The following is a 17492-nucleotide window of genomic DNA, read 5'->3' on the forward strand; positions in this document are numbered from 1 at the left end:
TGTCTTTCTTAAATTATCTAGCATCTTTAAAAGCTATAAATTAAAAGCAACCAGTAAAGGTAACCAGTAAAGTCTTGGGTCAAGAAGTTAAATACATAAAAATAAAAATTATGACTCTAAACACCTCTGAATTTGCTGCATCATTTAAGAACTTGTTTCTCTGTGTTACAAACATGCAATACAGGAAAAATATACTGTTGTTTTTCTTAACTGATTATTTTATCTCCACTCACAATAGATTCCACAAAAAGTAACGTCTGATAGAAATATTTTGTGTGTATATGCTCACCTTCAGTGTGTCAAGAGAAACATCAAGATGTTCATAAACAAGTTTCAGGCTAACTCTATGATAATGGCACAGTGCAACTGTCTCACTCTGCATTATTTACCTCTGGAAAACACGTCTCTTGAAGTACCTGCAAAACAAAGCAGTGCAGTAAATAAGCAGAACTGTTTGAACCTCAAAACAGCAGGTTTCAGCCTGTTCTTCTGCCTGCAAGAAGTCTTGAGCATAATTTTTTCCACCTGGCCCTACTTATTGGGTTGAACTGGTAATAGGTAAGCCTTTAGCTCCTACATGAGAAAGGAGTAATCTCTGTAAACAGGAGCTCTTTAAACAGTAACTTCAGAACACACTTGAATAAATTCTTCCTTTCAGCCACCATTAAGTAACAGAAAATTTCTCTTGTGCAGGGTATCACTAGGAGAAAAACAGAAGAGGCTTTGAGGTTTGAATTTAATTATTTGAATTTAACAGTTCAGTTTAAATTGGAATTTAGCAATAAAAGTCAATAGCAAATTTTATGCCTAAACAATTGCACATTCAGGCATTTACGCCTACCACTCTGCATATAAAATCTGGATGTGCTATTCAAATATTTGTGCTTGAAAATTGGCCTCCCACTACCTAGAAGTATTTGATGTCACAGACACTTTTTGAAAAGGACGTTTCTGTCAGAGAAGGGGCTGTAGGTAACATTAACTGTGCTGGCACCATGTTCTCAAAGATGTTTTCCATATGAGGGAGCAGATTGTATTCAAGGCTCTCCTGCATTTCCACATTAAACCTACAAGTGTGTGTGCAGCTACAACAAGCAATGATCAGTGCAGGACATTATGGACCTGGTTTTTAAAATCTGTACTGTAGCAACATTTAAGGGTCTCCATTCTCAATCAAAGACCCTCTGAACAGGGGGCTGTACAAGCACAGAAAAGGGACATGGAGTCCTTTTTGTTCTAGTGATTAATGATGAAGGTGTAAGGATGTGTAATCAAAGTTGGAAGTGGTTATGGTCAGGCTATGAAACCACCAGCTGTGCTGCCAATAGCACAAGGGCTGTGGGTTTGATCCCTGTATGGGACATTCACTTAAGAGCTGCACATGGTGATCCTTGTGGGTCCCTTCCAACTCTGAATATTCTGTGAACTGGAAGCAGAGTTTCGGGAGATAACCCTTTAGCTCATTTCTGCAGTATGTCTTGAGATGTGGTGCTAAAGAATGAGCAAAAACTACCAGAAACTTTCTTATTCAGTAGCACCAAACTGATGTAGTTAAATTACTCCTTAAGTAGCTAATGTAGATCAGTCACTACTCATATCCAACCCAGCTCTAGTTACAGCAGGAAAAGACAAAAGCCTGTAGGAGCTCCTTGCTCAGGTACAGCCTCGTTACCTCAGCACACCTTACCTGAATCTGCTTTGCAAGAGTGACAGGACTGGTTCCAGGTCCTTTTTTCAGTGATTATCTCGTTACCATAAGTTAAAATTAAATAATTAATGCCTTACATTAGTTAATATTTTCTCACTGTCTGAAGCTGAAGGAAGCACATATTTTGATACAAAGGACATTTTAATTTTATGCAATTAAGTTTACTTGCTTTGCTCAAGGGAAAACTATGAGAAATGCTGACCTACTCTCTTCCACTCCCTACATATTCTGCAGCAGGGACTGTCTTTTTCTTGTGACAAGTTAATAGGACTTCAATTTTTTATCCCCACTGTTGAAACAGGAAATCATGAGAGGACTCTTAGGATAATAAATCAGGATCAATTATTAATTTTTAATTGACTATTAATTTAACATTTAATTATTTAATTGTGCGTTAAGTATTATCTGGGGATTGGAATTAGATATTAAATTTTGCAGATTAATTCTAAAGTTAAATTAGTATTTATAGATAGAGCGATGCAATAACCTTTGCAAAGTAACCATGAACAAACATTAGACATAAAGTGTGGTGTTTAATTCCATGCTGGTTTTGTTTTTCCTTGACTGCTTCAGAGGAAGAAGGCCTGTTGTGGAAGAAAAAACCCCTTTCCCCTCAGGTATTAATACATTATCAGTTAATAATTCAAAGGGTTTGGGGTATCATTCTTTAATAAAAGAATGCAAATCAATATTATCTTGATGGATATATTTGTGGAAACCACCTCCACAGCAAGAAAGTCTTAGTGGTGTACGAAAGGAGACATTGAAAGGTAGGTAAAGAGATACAGTGAACTTTAAAGCAACATTGTTTAATGATCTGACAAAAGTTGTTCTTTGTTAATTAGACTAACCTCTAGAAGTCTCACACCAAAGCTGCAAACAGAACATGTTACTATATTTTGCTACTTAATAATGTCCAGGCGCTTCCATCATTGAAACAACATAACCTGGCACTGGCAGGGCTAGACTTTACACTATTCCCTGCCAGTGCCAGAGAGATTCTTATTGCTTATTTCAAGACCCTCCTGCTCTTTATTTTAAGCAGATCTGTTTTGTGATAGAGTGTCTTTCCTTGGGAGAAAACTTACACCTTTCTCTTGTGGATCTGACAGATTTCAGCAGCTTGGGCTGCTGGGCATGTGCAGGTGTCAGGTCAGCAAGTCCTAGGCTGGGGACAGAAACTGTTCTAATTTTGAACTACCCTGCTACATACTTTTCTAAGAACATTCACACTGCTGCTTTTGATTATTCAAATCCACATCCTGGAAGTTCTCTTTCAGCCTCTGAAACTTAATGCAGTTTTTGACAAAACAGTGAACATTTGAGAAGCAGTGATTGTAGAGTTACGAGTATGTGCAGTTTGGACAAGAACTCTGACTGTTCTTGAATGTGTATTCACTTAAAAAGAGGCTCAGCCTTTTGACTGGAGGGAGGACATGCTGGAGAGTGATCTCAGTTGTACGTGCATGAATCTTTTTGATGGACTAAAAATTCTTCCACCCCCTGCAGAGAACACCAGCTCTCTTGGCTCTAGTTCTTCTGTCCTGTCACTTACCAACTCGCCCTTGAACTGGAGCAATGGATATATTTTGTGGTTCACCTGCTACTGCAGTAATTAATTCCAGTGGGAAAATGTACTAGTATTTCACATCAAGGATCAACTGAGAAATAATTCCCTTTTTAGTTTTTTTTTTTTATTCTGTATACTACACTGATATAATGTTAACAAAGCTGAAGTAATGTATCACTGAAGCTGAAAAAAATAATAAATTGAAATATTATGAAATATTAAGATACCAGATATAGGTGAACATAGAACTGGGAATATTTAAAAGTTGTATATTGCTAAATGTGACCTAGTTGGTACAGCACAGAACTGGAAGCCAGCTCTGGAATCTAACATTAAGTGTGTCATAAGGAAGATCATTTAATTCACCTCATTTCTCTGTAAGATGAGAATAACAATAATCATTCTTATGAATTGCTTTGTGTTGTGCACCTGAAAGATGAGTATTATAGCTACTAATTAAACATTATTTTAATCTTCAAATTTACTTTCCCTGTTAAACTTTAATAAGTGTTTATGCTCCCTTAATGCCAGAGAGGAAAAAAAGTATGATTGTGAAGCAGCTGCTAAGAATTTCTCCCAGAAGTTATTTAATATTAAATTGGAATTGAGTCATCTGTTTTAGATAAAGGTGCAATGCAAGAAATAATATGTGAGAGTTGAAATTTTGAGTAAAATATATTCAAAGGAGAATCAGAGCAGCTAACATCCCAGTTCCATCAAACTGGCTCCCATCCCCTGGTACCCTGTGTCCAGAAATTGGAAATAGGTGTTGTGATTTCTCTTCAGCTTAGAGCAAATGTAACAGTATTTCTTTAAAATAGTTGCAGCCATAGGTTACAGATTGTTCCTGTTGTTCTCTCAGTGTCACCTCTCCTGCCATCTCCACCCAGCCCAGGAGAAGGGGGCACTGGGCAGTTCTGGGGCCATTGGGGTTGCAGTGGACTCCAGTGTAGCTGGGCATTGGTACTGGCACTGGTAAATATATCACTCTCTGTATTTGTATTGTAAACCATTAAGTGATTTTCTACTCCTCTCTGTAAAGTTCTCTAAACTGTATGTCAGTGAAACTTTAGAGTGTCTTTTCCCTGGTCTCTCTTCACAGCTGTCAGAGACTAATGGCTGCTCTCCAAACCCTAGGCTTTGATGGTAGAGGTTTGTGCCTAAAATTAAAACAGTGGTTCTAAAGCAGATTCCTAACTCCAGTGAAACTAGGAATTTCATCCATTGATTTAAGAGATCATATGTCAGCCTTGTCTTCTTGTAAGAGGAAGATTGCAATCTGTCCTGTCTGTCATCTCTTTTGAAAAGCATAAGAAGGTAAATTTGAACTTTTCCTGCTTCCCAATATCCACTGCCCTAAATAGCATAATGACATTTTCCAATTTCCTACGCAGAGGAACTTCTGCTGTGGCATAGATTTCTTCTTCTGCTTTTTACTCTTATTTCCTATGCACAGTTTATCACATAATAAAATCTACAGCTGTAATTTTCTAATGAGAATATAAGAAACACAGCCAAGTTACTCCAGGCTGTCTCTGCTGTCCAACAAACTTGGACACATAAACAATGAGGAGCAGCTTAAGACCTGCATGTCTACAGGGTAGGGTAACTGGAGATAGAATTGTTTCAAAAACAAGTAGATAAATACTCAAGGTGATTGAAATAGTGATTGAAATTAGCAAGGCTGGAAATGATTTTATAAATGTGGTATTGAGAAAAAAATTTAGCAGATCATCGGAGGACTGAATTTTAGCAGGCATGGTTGTATGCTAGTGTTGGGTTCCCTGACTCACTCCATGAAATTATTAGCGTCGTGCCTCTGGTTGCAGCAGAGGTTGGATGTATCTCACTTTGTATGACATGAAGGTCACAATCTGCCAGCACAGAAAATATGCATTTAATGAACTTCATCCACCAGCAGGCATCTCATTGTCTAAGCCTACTCTACAGGGAGTGAAGAAAAACATCTCCAGAAGGAGATTCATACTAAAATAGATGTCTAGAATAAGTGGGACAAATTATCCCTCAGAGATGTCTGATCTTCCTCATTTGCTGTAGAGGTCTCTAATTATTGACTTATGTTCTATCATTTCTGCTAGAGTGAATGCTGACTAGATACAAACATGAAGTGGGGTGGTGTCTGTGCTACTGTGCTTTACACATTGTTGCCCAAATTAGGCAGGCATTGAAGTTCTGGGGTTTTTTTCTTTGTCAGAAGCTACTGCAATGAATGTTGGTATGGAGCACTAATGAGCTAATGAGAAGTACAGTGCATGCTCAGCTCTCCCGGGTTTCCTGTGGTACAGGTGACCTTATGATCATTAGAGGAATAAGGTCTACGGACAGGAACCACAGGAACTGGTTGTGGGTGTAAACCATCTTTTAAAGAGGGAGAAAAATTAAAGCTTTATTCTTCAAGTTCATTATTTTATCAGACTCTTTTAAACACATGTATTATTTAATACACAAAGAATTCAAAATAATCACAAGCACAAGCTATGAAAGATACATATAAAAGTTACAGAATGTTTACATTTGACTATTCCATAGCAGTGTGTTAGACACACTACAGTGCAAAGGAAAGTACTGTTGGCTTTTTTGCTCCCCAAATGTATTTGTGCAAACTCTTTCAAAGTCAGCAAAATATGAGTAGTGAAAATGGAGTTTTTACTGGCCATAGAAATGTTGCTTTATAGGCAGCCTGTTAGCATGGGAGAGGAGGCTGTGCTGTGATTAGGACTTTTTGAGCAGGTTGTTCCAACCTATGGCTCAAAGAATGCTGTGTTAAAGCATGTCTGGGAATGGTGCTACTGGTTCGCTGTGTGGAACTGGTGTTATTACTTAGCCTCTTTGCACTTACATTTTCACCTCTGGGATTGACAAATATTTACCCATCTTTGAAAGGTACCTTCTGTTCTTCAGAGAAGTGCTGAATAAATACAGGGTAGTATTACCCTCATCAGCAGGTAATCCGGTTAATCTAACATACTCTCTGACCATGTTGAATATGTTACTTGATCATTGTAGTTAGATTAACAAAGGATATTACAGGGATTAACTCTTAAGTAGCGGCTGCAGCTGCCCACCATGTGTGTTTGCTAAAAATCAAAGCCAAGGTTTGAAATCCTGTTGCCTATAGCAAATAGAAGGAATACACTTGACTTTTGCAGAACAAATTTTCCACCCAAGAGAGCAACGTCTTAACCTAAGAGGCTGTAACACAACTGTTTGCACAGTGCTCTGATAGCTGCTGTGCTGCTGGCATCAGGGGAGACAGCTTCAGTGCTGAGACAGCTTCAGATCTCTGTCCAACACACCACTTTTACAGAGTTGTTGTAAGGGTAAAACTGTCTCATTTTTCACTGCACTGTAACTGCTAGTGTTTACAAATTCATGTCTAGACTATTTTTTAAAATATTATTGGAGATGAGATCCTCCACACTGTAACACAGGCTCAGAGCTGGCCCTGCTTTGAGCTGAAAGTTGGACACAATGATCTCCATTGGCTAATTGTAACTGAGTTGTTGTACAAAGTCAGGTGTAGCCTCAGCAGTGCAGAGCTTGGCATGAGCAGAAAATCATCCCCAGGGCTCCTGAGGACATTCCTGTGTAGCTGCCTCGGAGTAAGCTCTGTGTCGCTACAGCAACACCTTTATCAGCAGCACCCTGCCTGGTGTCAGGGTTCTGGGAGGACTTTATGATGTGATGGCACACTTCCCATGGGATGGAGATACAACTTCACTGCTGTTGGCAGTGCTGGTCACTGGCTGCATTTTGTCCATTTCATTTCAGTGGCACTTGGAGAATCTCTGGTCTCTTAGAGATCTGGTAACTATTTTCAACAGAGGATGGCTGGGCTGGTGTCTGAGGGAGAAGGGAGCACAGAAAACACTGCATCACCTGCATGCATTGCAATTATGAGCCTCTTACTGGAGTATGGAGGGAGGACATGTATTTGAAAATGCTTCATTTAGCAACTTTAGGGGTTGGAACTTGCAGTTTTCTGGCTGGAGACTGATATGGAAAATGGGGGTTGAGCACATATGCTATTTTAAAATGATGATAATGATGTTTTTTAAGCAATTTTCTTCATTATAATTTCATTAGAATAAGCAAATTTCTTCATTTTCTCTTCATTAGGGTACATTGTGATATTGAAATATAGACTGCTAAGAGTCCAAATTTCTATTTTCAGCTGTAGCCTTTTCAAATCTCATGGTAGGCACATGTACTGGATCACTATTTGTAGGGAAAAAACTACTGCTAGTGCTCCTCAGTCAGGCATGCCTGTTTCAGAAATGTATTAGAATACTTTCAGTAGCCACATGAAGCGTTGGGAGCTCTTTATATGCCATGCCCTCAGCACTCACTTTGACCTTTGTGAGCTGTAAGCGGGTACCAAACCAAGGAACCATTATCTGGTCTCATTAACAATGACATTAAAGTGAGATATTGTAAGGCTTTAGAAGGGAGTAAAGTTTATAGGGATGGGGAACCTCTATAAATAGCCTGTAGATGGTAACTTGAAAACTCTTATCACAATGGATGTAGTTTTCCTTTGTATTTTCTTTTTTTCCTCTGAAGCCTCAAATTGTTGTGTTTGGATCCTGGATTTTTTGTGTTTCAGTTTTCGAATGTAGCCTTTTTTGTCCCTGGGAAGATGATTAATTCTTTTTCCTACTGCCACACGAGAGGGAGAGAAGCAGGATGATGCTGCAAGTTTTTCATATATCCTGACTGCAGAGAAAAAATTTAGTTATATAACTTGTCCATAAAAAGCGGCCTCTTTTCCCTATCATCCTTTTTACTTTTTGCAGAATGGAATAAAACTGAAAGTAGCTTAGTGTGGTGGAATTTCACGTTCATGAATATACAGTGTGTGAGAGTTGGTGTCTTTAATATGCTCTATGCTTTGACATTCAGCATTTCTCTTTGCATTTTTAACTGAGGACAAAACAGTAACAAGACAGTGAGTGGTTTACACACCTTGAGAGGAGCAGAACAGGACACACATGGGAGATGCAGGTGTGTTCTGGTGTACTGGAGGAAGAGGAAAATCCTGGCAGAAGTCTGAGAAAACCCCTGGAGAAACGAGTGTTCTCACATCGAGGTTGCTGCTTGCCTGCAAGTACCTCTGAGCAGCTCCTGTGGGAAGGCATCTTTGCCAGCTGTGCTGGGGCAACTCGTTTCCATGACTCCCTCAGGGCTCTCCACAGAATTGAAACCATATCCTGGTTTGTGGTGGGATTTAAATTGATCTGGAAGGTCAATAGTAGCCTTTTATTAAAACTTTGCATTAAGTAGTATTTATACAGTTATTAAAACATGTTTTTATATTGCCATATTAGTCTAGTAATTGCTTGGGTGATTTCATCTATGTGCAGGATACTGCTAAACAGAGCAGTGCCTGGGATACCAAATTAGTTGGTTAAAGGTAATTCATCAAGGGATGGTGAGGAAGACCATTTTGCTTTCCTCTCTTATTGCCTTCAATTCTTTTATTACATCAGTCAGTGAAGATAGTCTCCAGAAACTGCTAAGACCAGTCTGCAGCATTCTCCTGATGTAATCAGGGCTATTGATAACCTCCTGCACATTCCTTCTCTCTTTCCTTCTGCTCATCAGAGGGGCCCCTTTCATTATTTACAGCTTCTTGTTAACGTTTGCATTCCTGTTTGCATGGTGTGGCGCCTCAGTGAAACCTCAAGGCCGTGCACTGACCGTATTTCTCTCAATATCTCTCTTGAGCAAACATCATGTTCACACGGGCACTAAATTGCCTGCCTCCTTTCTCTCTGTGTCTGCTTTAGGGTCAAGAGCATGGTCATGTCATCCTTCAGTACATTCACTATTGTTACCATCGTTAAACACTACACAGTAATAAAATACAGAACAATCCATCCTTCCAGAGCAAGAATGTGAGGACTGACTCATTGGATCAAATCAAAGCTCTGTACATCTCAGTATCTTCCTGGAGGTAGCTGATAATAAGGGCCCAGATGGACACACATGAGCAAATTTAAAGAGAAATCTTCCCTAGTCTTGACTCAGTGTGCACCATCCACAGAAGTTTGCCATGGCCATTAAATGTCCTGTTCTAAAGCCAAGATAGGCTTGGTCTTTCTACTGGTTTCAAGTTTTGACATTACACCTTATTATTCAAAGTCTTTATTGATAGTTTTTTTGGGGGTTGGTTTGTGTTGTTGTTTTTGTTTGGGGTAGGTTTTTTTTCTTATATGTAGGGGAGGTTTTATTGAACCGTTTCCATTCTTTTTACATTTCAGTTGTATGCTGTCCATAGCAGGTTGCTTAGGACATAAACAGTGACAGGCCAGTGGAAAGATGGTAGCTAAAAAGGAGCAAGGAATCTAACCTGAGTGTCAGAAGTACTGTAATAACAATGGCAATTTATTAATGTCTTCATTGACTTTTACGATTGAAAAAGTAATTCCCAGTCTAAAATACAGTCTTTCTTTCATCAATTTATAAAATGCTGTGAATCAAGCATTTTCTTTGTTCCTAATGTGTTGCTTCTATCTCATGATATTCTATGATTTTAGGATTCTGAAACAGTAAAATGGAAAACATACTGAACTAGGATAATTTCTCATGGAGCTGGAGGGTCTGCAGATACCTCAGAACCACTAATGGATTAATCTAAAACATGGATTTATTCCAAGGCAGAGACATCTTGTATCATGTAAGTTACAGAAGAGGAATGGAAAGCAGAGAACAGACTTCCCAGAAGATACTTTTGATACACGACCTGAGGTATTCTGAGCTTAATACCTGAGATGCTGAGTATCAGCGGCTGCACTTTGCAGAGTTCTGTATTTGGATAATTGAGGCTAAGCCCTCCCATTTTGGTTACTTGAAGCCAAATGGTACATTCAGATATGCTGGTCTCCATGTTTAACCCAAGCTCTGGTAGTGAGTCACTGAAATGAAGAGTGGTTCTCAGAAATCACAATTCCCAGTGCAAATGTGCCAGACCACACCACTTTTGAGACAAAATAGGCATTTCTTAATCTCTCCTTGCTAATGTCCATAGCTCTGAAGCAGTTAATTCAATAATAAAGATGGAAATAGCAGCCAGGAAATGCTGAATGTCTTCCCATGCTTTAACAATTCTCCCCATGAATCGGATTAACCTTTCCTGTCTACTCTCTATTTGTTAGTAAAGCTGTCATTTCAGAAATGGGCATTTTTCATTACTGTGCTCAGGAGCTGCATTCTTCTTGGATTTTCACTTTAACTGTCCCTGTTACCCCACTAGGTTTTCATTTATTTGTTTCTTTTGTTTAACTTCCCAAGTAGAAGTCAGGAGATAACTGCAAGGAATCACCCATTGTTTTCCAGTGGGTGGAACAGCAAACATTTCTCTTTCAAGAGGCTGAGTATATTTACTGATATGTGTGTGTGTGTGTGTGTGTGTGTGCATGCATTCCTTGATGGGATGCAGACTATTTATTCCTGATAAAACTATCTCTCTTCTCCTGATACTTTTTAGATGCTGTAACAACACTGCATGATATATGTGTGCACTATGGTTATGTGTAGTTTAGCTATTTTTATATTCATGTTTCGTTGTGCCACATGAACTTCAGCACCCAACTATCACATGTTTTCTGTCTGATATTTTTCTCTATTCCTGGGTACATTTCTTGGCTGGGTTGTCTGCACTTCAGCTGTTCTTAAATGCCTCTGGTGTAGGTTTGATTCATTGGAGGACGTAAGAGTTGTCTGCACTTGCTACTTTCTGACCTTTTCTGGATTTGGTAACAGCGCCCTGTGCACTGTATGTCAGTGACGCTTTTGTTCTAAGAAGCCCTGGCTTGGCAGTTGTTGTTCAGCTGTGAAGCAGAGATCCCCTTTCCCTGGCGCAGAGAGGAATGAGTCTCATTATAGTAGAGCTGTTGGGGGGTCTGACTTTTCCATGGCTGTGAACTTTTTGGGAAAAGTAGTTGCTAGGAGAAGGCTACATAGTATTTAGGACAAGGGTGGTGGATCTGCCTCCAGTAACAAAGCTGATTTATTTTGTAATTTGGGAAACAGAAATCAGACCATCTAATGGTGCAATCTGTGTAGGATTTTTCACTGCCAAATCTTCTACTGCTAAAGCAGTTCCAAAATGTTCCATGAGCATTGGATGGCATTTCTGCTGAGCTGGCTGTATAAATTAATTCATATCTCTTCCTACACTTTAACCCTTCTTTTGTCTCTCTGTTTTTTGGGAGTTTGTTCGGTTTGGTTTGGTTTTTTATAGACTGGATGCGGTGGTCTAACAGCAAAGAGAAGGCTTTCTTCAAACAAAATTTCTTTCCAGGATGCTTGGGATGTCATGTGCAAAGCTCAGGCACAGAGCTGTGTGGCCTGTCCTAAGACACAGCCCATGAGGAGTAGGTAGGGGGCATTGTCATCCTTTCACTGGTGACTCAGTGGAGTTGAATTTCTTTCCTTCACCCTCTGTTTACCAAACAGCTGTTTACCAAACAGCTGTTTCAGTAAAGCTCCCTGCATTCATAGCCTCCTTAGGCTTGCCATCACCAGACTACCTCATTAACTATGTGTGCATTTGAGGCTTAAGATCAGTCATGAGGTGGTTGTGCCAGCTGTGTACAAAGCAGCAGCACAAGAAGGGTCCATGTCCTGTTTACCCCTGGCAGAGGTTGCTGCCAGCCAGAAAAAAAAAAGAAAAAATCCTCAAACCTTTTTGAGGTTTGCTGCCCAGAAAAGAGCAGTGGAGTTAGTAGCAATGGCAACTGGCAGGAGTTGCAGTGAACATGGTGAGCTGGAAGAGGCTGGAAGGAGGCAAGAGTGAAAGGAGTTGACCAGTAATTAACTCATGTAAGCATGAGTTGACTATTAAGAGTCAACAAATATTAATCACAAGCCTAAGAAGCAGGATGCACCTTAGCCTTGTCAAGGTAAGAGAAACAGAATTCACCTTGCCAAGATAAGAGGAACAAAACCTGTTGTCGGCAGAAAATGCTGAACCAGCCAGCGAAGGATTGTGCATGCTTCAGAAAGAAAGGTGAAAAGGGCAGAGTGAGGAAGACTGCTGGCCTTCATCAGAACGGCGCCCGAGGAAGACTCGGAGCTGTCCTCAGTACGACCACCAGAGTACACTTCTCTTGCGCACCACGTATGCTAACGATATTAGTGATTTCCCAGAGTAATTTGTATAACCATTCCTATCCCAAGGAATGCAATGAATATGCATGAATTTAACCATAAAATGTGCTGTGTAAAAGTGCGGGATGTATGTGTTAGGAGGAGCGGTCCCCCACATACTTGGCACTGAATAAAGCAAATACCCACCTCACTGAGTCAGTCTCTGAGGTGACTCTTAGCTCAACATTGGAGCGAATCAAGAGGACATGGGGCTGAGTTATGATTTGAGCACTAATATTCTGCAGCTGTGGGTGTTGTCCTCTGTATTATCTGTCTTTATGATCCAATATCTTCTCTTGTTGGTCCAGGAAATTTGCAGCAAGTACTAAGTGGCAAGTTTTGTGTTCTGTGGTTGATAAAACAAATATTCTTGCAGAGAGATCTGTGCCTTGTACTTGATAATATCCCATCATTAATTGTAACAATGTTGTGGATTGTCTGCCAACAAGCAGTCTAAAAGCTCACAGTGAATAATCCTGCCACAGGAAAAATCTCGGATAACAGATTTCCAAGTACTTATTTGGCTACAATATACAAGCAAGACAGCCACAGGATGATTCACTGCTTTAAGAATTTGGGCTGGATGACCTAATGGCTTCTTTTGGAGAGAAGACAGTTCTCGCTTAGAGCAAGCACGCCTGAAGAAGACGCCTGATTTACATTGCATACTGCAGCGCATCACCCAGCCCTGCCTTTGTGGTGCCTGTACAGCAGCCAATGCTGGCTGGAGCGATGCTGCTACTCTCGACCCTCAGAGTCCCTGAGGAAGGAGTGTGTGGTAGCCCCATACCTGCAGCCGTGGCTCCCAGCCCTTCTGTAACCCAGAATTGCGGCGCTGGGAGCAGAAGCGGTGCGGAGGTGCCCGGTCCGAGCGCGGAGTGGAAGTTCCCCCTGCTGGAGGAACAGACCCACTGCGGCCAGCTGAGCAGCGCAGCCGTGCGCATCTTCCGCCGAATACCATTTCCAGAGGGGCTGAACTTTAACTACGTGTCTCTCTGTGCCTGCAGCTTTGCCTGAAGGCTGTGGGTTGTTGGTCTGTCTGTCCCTAGACGTATTGGTTTTCTGGGGACCAGATCCAGAGAGCCAACAAAAGAAAAGATGATTCTTATGGAGTTACGGAGGACTTTTGAGCTCAGCAGGGGAAAGGTGCGGTGTAAAATCAGGCTGGATGGGCTCTGAGCAACCTGGTCTAGTGGGAGCTGTTCCTGCCCATGGCAGGGAGCTGGAACGAGATGGCTTTTAAGGTCTCTTCCAACCAAACCGTTCTATGATACAGGCTGGACACTGTGGACAGGGCTGTGAGGATGTCTGTGGTAACCTGGGACTAGAGAAGTCTGTGATCAGCTCCTAGAGCTGCTGTGTCTGGTTTGAAAAGCTCTGTCTCTCCTCGTAAGAGTTCTTCCCAGGTTACTCACAATACATGAGAGATTTTCAGCATCTTTCAGCTATGCTGTCTCAGAATGATGGGGACACTTTGCTGCAAATGCCCATCTTCAGAAAGAACCATGTGTGTGGCATGGAGGTGAGAATCCTGCAGTGCACCCAGGGCCAGGGGTGCTGGATCCCTGGACCTAATGCCAGAAACAGGCCAGCTGCTCCACAGACCAACCTCTAAGCACAGATTGGGGCTGCTCCTGTGGCAAGCTTGAGATCTCAGGATTACTGCAAGACAAAACCTCATCATGAATTGCCATGGGCATGTGTGCTTTCAGTAGAAGGGAAAAACCAAAGCAGGGGAGATGATTTCAGGCAATCTAACCTCATTTGGCATGTGTCAGTGAAAAAAAGGAAAAGAACCCAAAGGAAAGAGAACAACCTGCAGGTCAAGAAAGCATATGTTGTTTTGTATGTGGGCAGCTGTTCCTCATGGAAATTGGACTTGACAGTCGTGAGACCCCCCAATGAAAACTGATGTTGAGGAGATATTGCTGCCTGTCATCACTGATGATGAGAATTTACCTGGATCGTGTGGCCAATACCCTTGTCCGTTGTACCTGGACACTGGGGGATGTGGGGAAGCGGGGAAATCTTTCTCTTTGTGTGGATCGAAGACACCCCTCTACCCCGAGCCTTAGCCTTGCTTTTCCTTTGATGTGAAGTCCGTAGGGTTTCCTTCGTGTCCTGCTCTGCTGCGGTGGTCCAGGAGCGCCCGCGCACCTGCCCGGTGCCGCGGGTGGGGCAGGGACCCCTTCCGCAGCCAAAAGCTCCGCGCACAGCCCGGGGTCTCTCTCTAGGGAGTCCGGCGGCAGCGGGGAGCGTGGGGGGCTCCTCCTCCTCCCGCGGGGGGCGGCTGCGGGCCCTGCCCAGCGTGGGCGGCTGGGCCCGGCTGCGCGTTGGCTGCGGGCGGTGCCGCCAGTGAGGCTGCGCTGAGCTGCGGGGCCGGATGGCCGAGCCGCCCGCCCCGCGCACTCGGGCGGCGGCCGGCAGCGGGCGAGGACACCGGGCGAGCCCTCCCTGCCGGGAGAGCCAGCCCTGCGGCACACGGCAGCGCCATGGTCTCATGGATCATCTCCAGGCTAGTGGTGTGAGTAGCTGCCGCTCGGCACCTGCCGCGTGTGCCCGGGGTGCCCGCATGTCCGCGCGTGTGTGCGTGCGGCGGCCGCGCCGCCGGTCCCGCTCGCCCCTGCTGTGGATACTGGGCTAAATTTAGCAGGTTGCAGTCGGGCCCGGGGCGCTCGGCTGCCCGGCGGGGGAGGCAGGTGGGTCAGATGGGATTTTCCAGCATGTGAAAATCACCCGGGGGGTGGCGGGCAAAGCGCTGCCGCGCTGCACAGCGCAAGGTGACAGGGGAGAAAGAGAGCGAGGGACATCGCCTGGCGCTCGGCCGTGGCCGGGCTCGGGGTCCGGAGGGGGAACGGAGCATCAGCGGGTGGGAAAATGGACACGGATTTGGGCAGCGGCGCTTTGTTACCGGGCTCGGCGCGGCTGGGGGCTCGCGAGGGGGCGTGGGAGAGGCGGCCGCGGGGTCTCCCGGCCGCCGCCACCGCTTTCTTCTTCTGTTCTGTAAAAGAAATATCAAATATTCCTTCCCTCTTTGCAACTTGCCGCCCACCCTCTCAAAAGACGATCTCGCTCTCCCTTTAACCCCTCAGCCTGGGGAGAAGAAACATGTGGCTCTTTACACTTGTCCTACAGCTTTTCCGTGGCTGAAACCGTTCTAGGTGCGAATACATGTAAAAATTCCCTGAAAATTCTTCCCAGGCAACAGGGGAAAACGGAGCAAGCTCCAGGTATATGTTTATCTGCTCCACCTAAGAAGAGGTTTAGTGAGAAAAAGGAATTTTTGATGCCATTTGGAAAATTCGTGGAGGACGGGGATTACAGGCTTAAGGTGGGGCAGCAGGATGGCTGATCTCCCTTCTGGAAATGTGACTGGGGAGGGCTAATATATGGCATCAGGTGAGTAATTTGCCAGCTTTCTCTGTCATGTACATACAGATGTGTCTCCTGCAGATTCAGGAGGACATCTGTTGTGCTCTTAAGTTATTTTAGAGCGTCTGCAAGGGCCCGTCACTTTCTTTGTCTGAAAGAAATGTGCCATGATGTTGCACCATCAGCATGTTTCCAGAAAATAAATTTCACGGTCTCTTTTGCCATATGAGATGAAACATCAAAAGGAAAACTCACCTTCATCTTGGTTATGTTTCTGTATCACTAAGACATTAAATGTCAGATATGAAGATTTTAGTGGGCTCTAGAGTTGAATTTAGCCCCCAGAGGTCTGTCATTTGGATTCAGCTGCAGCTAGCCATTATTTGGCTTGCACTTCATTCTGAGAAAGAGTGTTAAATATTTAAAAGATTTAATGTGAACAGTATAACTGTGCAGCTATCTCTGCTAGCAATGTGAGATGTAGCATGTATTGTCTAAGGCAGCTTTTCTTTCTTCTCTATTATACTAATTTCCACTTTGAAAAAACCCACATTATCGTGTAACCCAGCTAATCCTCAAGAACAAAGAATATCTACACAGAGATGGTAGTTTAACTTACTTGTCTCAGCACATGCACATCTACACAGATGATTTCATCTAAGACACACAGACTGGGTAAAAATGTGATGGGAGCAGAACCTGGAGCAGTTGACCAGTCAGGTAATTAGCTGAGCACACAGACCTTCCTGTTCTCTTCAGTGTTATCTGAATAACCTGTCACAGCATGGAATCAGCTGTGCAGAGGGCAGTACCAGTTATTTGTTATGCTGGATTTTCAGTAGCAAATAATGAATATGCAGTGTAAATATTAATTATTTAGTAGTTATAGTAATAAGTAAGAATATTGCAAGGAAACCTAGGGCAAGCCAAGCTTGGTCACTACTTTCTTTCCACTGCTGAGTGTACATCCATCCTTTAAGAATATTTTGCACCAGGAAGTGCTGGTTTGTTACAGTCCCAGGAAGAAACTCAGACTCTTTAAGTATTGCTTAAAACACCGTTTGCTAGAGGTAGCATTGCAAAAAAAAAAAAGAGGAGAGTATAAATAATCTTACATTCCATCAGATCCTGGAAACCCCGAGGTGTCTGACATGGAAGAGCTCTCCAGTCTGACACAGCACACTATGCAGATCTGTCTGTGGAAAGGTTCTCTTACACTTTGATCTTTTCAGCTCTCAGAGCATTTTCTTTTTATTTCTAAAGACGTTTCCATTTATCACTTCTACTGCCTGATGAAAAGGATGTTCACAAGAGACCTTTTTGCCACACTTAGATGAAGATGGGCAGGTGGTTTAATGTCAGGTGATGAGCAAATTGCTCCTGCATCCAAGAGGTATGTGCATACCAGACAGGATACACCTGCAGCACAGTACAGGCCTGCACCCATTCTGAGTAACTGTGAGTTGGATCCCTGATTCCTTGGTCTACAGTGGTCGTCAGATTAGGATCATGGCAAAGATTTAATCTGTCTAATCCGGTTTCCCCATCTCATTATGAATCACTAGTTGATCCATCAGTACAGATAGCTGTGCTTTAAGTAGAATGGCCACCTGGTTGGGGATTTTTCCCCCCCTCTGCTTGAATCTATGTAGCTGCTTTTTCATTAAA

The 17492-nt window shown here is 42.7% G+C and overlaps 2 protein-coding genes and 1 long non-coding RNA gene across 14 annotated transcripts in view; 2 read left to right on the top strand and 1 right to left on the bottom strand.

Annotated features, from left to right (window-relative positions):
- KDM3A (lysine demethylase 3A) overlaps positions 1–538 on the bottom strand; it is a 32231-nt gene extending 31693 nt beyond the window's left edge. Inside the window, exon 1 of the mRNA XM_086891370.1 lies at positions 290–538. The gene's annotated coding sequence lies outside the window, so the exon portion shown is untranslated. The remainder of the gene's footprint in view (positions 1–289) is intronic.
- A 155-nt stretch (positions 539–693) lies between these two features.
- LOC111928303 (uncharacterized) lies at positions 694–9921 on the top strand. Its single transcript, XR_015287502.1, has 3 exons — positions 694–728; positions 2282–2325; positions 9839–9921. It is a non-coding gene; the product is annotated as an uncharacterized LOC111928303 (long non-coding RNA).
- A 4883-nt stretch (positions 9922–14804) lies between these two features.
- Positions 14805–17492, top strand: part of REEP1 (receptor accessory protein 1) — a 64139-nt gene continuing 61451 nt past the window's right edge. For 3 of the 12 annotated variants that reach the window (XM_023925693.2, XM_023925691.2, XM_086891407.1), the window contains exon 1: positions 14813–14976. In XM_023925693.2, coding sequence (XP_023781461.1) covers positions 14945–14976 — 32 coding nt within the window. In that variant the 5' untranslated portion in view covers positions 14813–14944. Of the gene's footprint in view, positions 15152–17492 lie in introns of all 12 variants that reach the window. The other 9 variants (XM_023925696.2, XM_023925697.2, XM_086891406.1 and 6 more) reach the window with 5 other exon arrangements.

Source organism: Cyanistes caeruleus, chromosome 5 (genome assembly GCF_971803275.1).
Source record: "Cyanistes caeruleus chromosome 5, bCyaCae1.hap1.1, whole genome shotgun sequence".
NCBI classification, from domain to species: domain Eukaryota; kingdom Metazoa; phylum Chordata; class Aves; order Passeriformes; family Paridae; genus Cyanistes; species Cyanistes caeruleus.